Source organism: Cebus imitator, unplaced genomic scaffold (genome assembly GCF_001604975.1).
Source record: "Cebus imitator isolate Cc_AM_T3 unplaced genomic scaffold, Cebus_imitator-1.0 Scaffold18, whole genome shotgun sequence".
Classification (NCBI taxonomy): domain Eukaryota; kingdom Metazoa; phylum Chordata; class Mammalia; order Primates; family Cebidae; genus Cebus; species Cebus imitator.
In genome coordinates this window covers 5,958,874-5,962,670 of record NW_016107333.1, presented here as the reverse complement: position 1 = coordinate 5,962,670, position 3,797 = coordinate 5,958,874, and the positions used below count along the sequence as shown (strand labels likewise).

Genomic DNA, 3,797 nt, shown 5'->3' with positions numbered 1-3,797 from the left:
TTCTTTCTTTCTTTCTTTTCTTTCTTTCTTTCTTTCTTTTCTTTCTTTCTTTCTTTCTTTTTGAGGTGGAGTCTTGATCTGTTGCCTAGGCTGTAGTGCAGTGGCACGATCTTGGCTCAAGGCATCCTTCGCCCCACAGGTTCAAGGGATTCCCTGGCCTCAGGGCCTCAGCCTCCTGAGTAGCTGGGACTACAGGTGTGCCTCACCACGCCCAGCTAATTTTTTTGTATTTTAGTAGAGACAGGGTTTCTCTATGTTTCTCTTTGGTTATTGCTGGTATAAAGGAATATTGTTGTTAACTAAATTCAACATGTGGATTTTATATAGTTTGAAAACAAAAACGGACTGCTTAAAAAAGATTTATGACATTTATGAGATTGTTGGAAGTTTGAACATTGATTGGTTATTTGATATTAAAGAATCATTGTTAACATTTTAGATGTGGAAATGATAACTGTAGTTTTGTTTTATTAAGAGTTCTCATTTCTTAGAGATTATATACTGACATTTATGAATATAATGATATGTTGTGATTTGCTTCAAGATAATATGAAGATTCTGGGATTATATAGGCAGTAGGAAGAAAAAGGAGATGATATGAAGGGGAAAGGGTGGGAAGACAGGAAGCAAAAGCGGCCATGTGTAATGGGTACATGAGGCTTTATTGCTAGTGAGTTTTATATGCTGGTCTTACACAGAAACCTTTCTCCATTTTCATATTCATCTTAATGGTTCTTTTGGATTTTCTATATAGACCATCATATATCTGCAAACAACTATTTTGCCTCTTCTTTTCCAGTCCTCTGCTTCTCATTTCTTTTCCTTTCTTCCTTCCTGGCTTTTTTTCTTTCTTTCTTTCACTTTTTCCCTCCCATGGTCGTGGACCAGGATCTTAGCAGCATGATGTTGAATGGTAGTGATGATAATGCCTGCCATAGTTTGTTGTTTGATATTAACAGGAACACATCTGAGATGTCACCATTCAGTATGATGTTTATCATAGGATCATGGTAGATGTGTTTAATCAGATTAGAGAAGTTCCTGTCAATTCCTTGTTTGCTGGAAGTTTTTTTTTTTTTTTTCCCAGTGCCTGAGTAATATTGAATTTAATGCTTTCTGGGCATCTAATTAATTGACCATGTGTATTTTCCCCTTTAATCTTTCTTTTACTTTTCTTTTGCTTCCCCTTTTATCTGTTTGTATGGTATACGACATTAACAGATTTTGTAATGTTGAACAATTCCTGGATAAGCCTATTAGGTCATTTATGTAATAAATTATTAGATTTAGTTTACTAATTTTTTATTTGAGATTTTGATATTCATGTTCATTATGCTTTTGGTTTTTGATCTCTTCTTGTGCTCTCTGTTTTCAGTTTTAGTGTAGCATTATTATACTAGTCTTAGAACATGAGGATGTTGGTTTTTTCCATTATTTTCTGGAACACTTTCTTTTTTTTTTGAGACGGACCCTGCCACATGAGAGGGAGACTACCCGACTTTAGGTGGGGGAGCACCCTCACGTGGGTGCTGTTATGAGCCTTATTTTAGCTGTATGAAAAAGGAGGCTCAGAGAGATGAAGTTATTTGCCCAAGGTTACACAGTGGTGGGACTAGGATTTGAATCAAGGTAGACTGTGTTCATAGCATTTTTGTAGTAACCAAATTTCTCCAGAGTATCTGAATGTTCCTGAGTCCTAAATTTAACAACAACAACAACAAAAAAAAACACTGAAAAATAACACCGAAAAATGCGTTCTAATAATGTTCACCTGATTTCCTAATCCAGATTACTGGACATTTAATTTTTTGCTAAAATCTTTGACTTTGAATGCTTTGCCAAGAATAATGGAGAGTTTGTTTTATTATCTCTAGACTGAAAGGGGTTATGTTTTCACCCTGATAAGTGATTTGTTTACATTATAGTAGGTAGCATTGCTTCAATGGAGAGCCATATTTTGTGTGTGTGTCTGTGTCTCTGTGTGTGTGTGTATATGTGTGTATTTTCAGTCCATGAAAATGAAATGTGTGGGAATTAGGGTCCCCCCCTCCTTTTTTTTTTTTGAGACGTAGTCTCTCTCTGTCGAGTGCAGGCTCAAGTGCAGTGGCGAGATCTCATCTCACTGCAAATTCTGCTTCCCGGGTGCAAGCGATTCTCCTGCCTCAGCCTCTCAATTAGCTGGAACTACAGCATGCACCATCACCCCCAGCTAATTTTTGTATTTTTAGTAGAGAGGGGTTTTACCATGTTGGCCAGGATAGTCTTGGTCTTTTGACCTCAAGTGATCTGCCCTCCTTGGCCTCCCAAAGTGTTGGGATTGCAGGTGTGAGCCACCATGCCCTGCCAGGGTTCACTTTTTAGTTGCTTATTTCCTTGTGACTTTTTACCTCTGAATCCTTGAATTATTTGTTCTTATTTTTGGCCCTAAAGTAACTAAGTCCCAGCTTTTTATTGAGAAAATTTTCTAAGATAATAAAAAGTTGGGGGAACTTTATACATTCCACCTGTATTCACTAGTTGTTAGCGCATTTGCTTTTTATACTTATTTAATTTAGCAATAATTGTATACTATATAATATCCAGAGATATTCAGATATTCTTGTTCTTCCAAAAATGTCCCTTATAGTGTTTTTCCAGACAGGATCCATGTTACATTTTTGTTTTTATGTCTTTTTGATTGTTTTGATTACATGGCAATCTTTCTCCCTTCCCAGTTTTTTCCCCTTCACAGCATCATTTATTTAATTTTTAAGAGTTCTGAACAGTTGTTTTGTAGAATGTCCCACATTCTGGTTTGGTCACATGGTTTTTATCATGCTGAGTTTAACTTGTTCCTTGTATTCTCTTCTATTTCCTGTAAACTGGAAATGAGGTCTAGACTTCAGATTAAACATTTTTTTTGCAGAGTGTTTCAGTGGTAATGCCGTGTTTCATATTGCATCACATCGGGGGACACATAAAGCTAGGTCGTCCCACTGTTCCGTGTATCACTTGGATAAGGTAATGACTTCCATCTCTCACCATTATAAAGGTATATTTTTCCTTGTGCAAGTAGTAAATAATCTGTGGGGATACTTTTGTTACCTGTCAATATCCTATTATCCTCCCACACCATTTACCTAATAATTTAGCCTCCATTGATAATCCTTACCTGAATTAGTTATTACACTGGAGATGGAAAAATGGTAATTTTCTAGTTTTGTCACTCTGTTTTATTAGCTGATCCTCTTCTGTAAGAAGAGCTTTTATTTTTATTATTTTAAAGTGTATTAAGGAATAAGATTATTCAATGTGGAGGTGTAGTCTGTTCCATTCATTGTTATTTTTGCTAGAATTATCCCAAATTTGGCCAGTGGGAGGTTGTTTAAACTAGCTCCTTTGTTCTTTTGACACATTCATGTTAGTCCCTTAGCATATTTTTGTTTTCCGGCAGTATTAGAAACCCCAAACTTACCTTCTACTTTTTCTATCCCAGACCTTGGACTCAGCCAGTTATACAAGGCTTGGTTTCTTTAATTGGGAAAGGGTATTTAGAAATTGACATGTGAGCCGGGCACGGTGGCTCACACCTGTGATTCCAGCACTTTGGGAGGCTGAGGTAGGCGGATCACGAGGTCAGGAGTTTGAGACCAGCCTGGCCAACATAGTGAAACCACATCTCAATGAAAAACACAAAAATTAGGGCCGGGCGCGGTGGCTCAAGCCTGTAATCCCAGCACTTTGGGAGGCCGAGGCGGGTGGATCACGAGGTCAAGAGATCGAGACCATCCTGGTCAACACGGTGAAACCCCGTCTCT

The 3,797-nt window shown here is 37.6% G+C and overlaps 1 protein-coding gene across 6 annotated transcripts in view; it reads left to right on the top strand.

Annotated features, from left to right (window-relative positions):
• The window catches only part of PHF20 (PHD finger protein 20), a 176,320-nt gene that overhangs the window by 39,816 nt on the left and 132,707 nt on the right, over positions 1-3,797 (top strand). For 2 of the 6 annotated variants that reach the window (XM_017513035.2, XM_017513060.2), the window contains one exon: positions 2,906-3,000. The exons of the other annotated variants lie outside the window; for them this stretch is intronic. In XM_017513035.2, coding sequence (XP_017368524.1) covers positions 2,921-3,000 — 80 coding nt within the window. In that variant the 5' untranslated portion in view covers positions 2,906-2,920. The remainder of the gene's footprint in view (positions 1-2,905; positions 3,001-3,797) is intronic. 6 annotated transcript variants of the gene reach the window in all.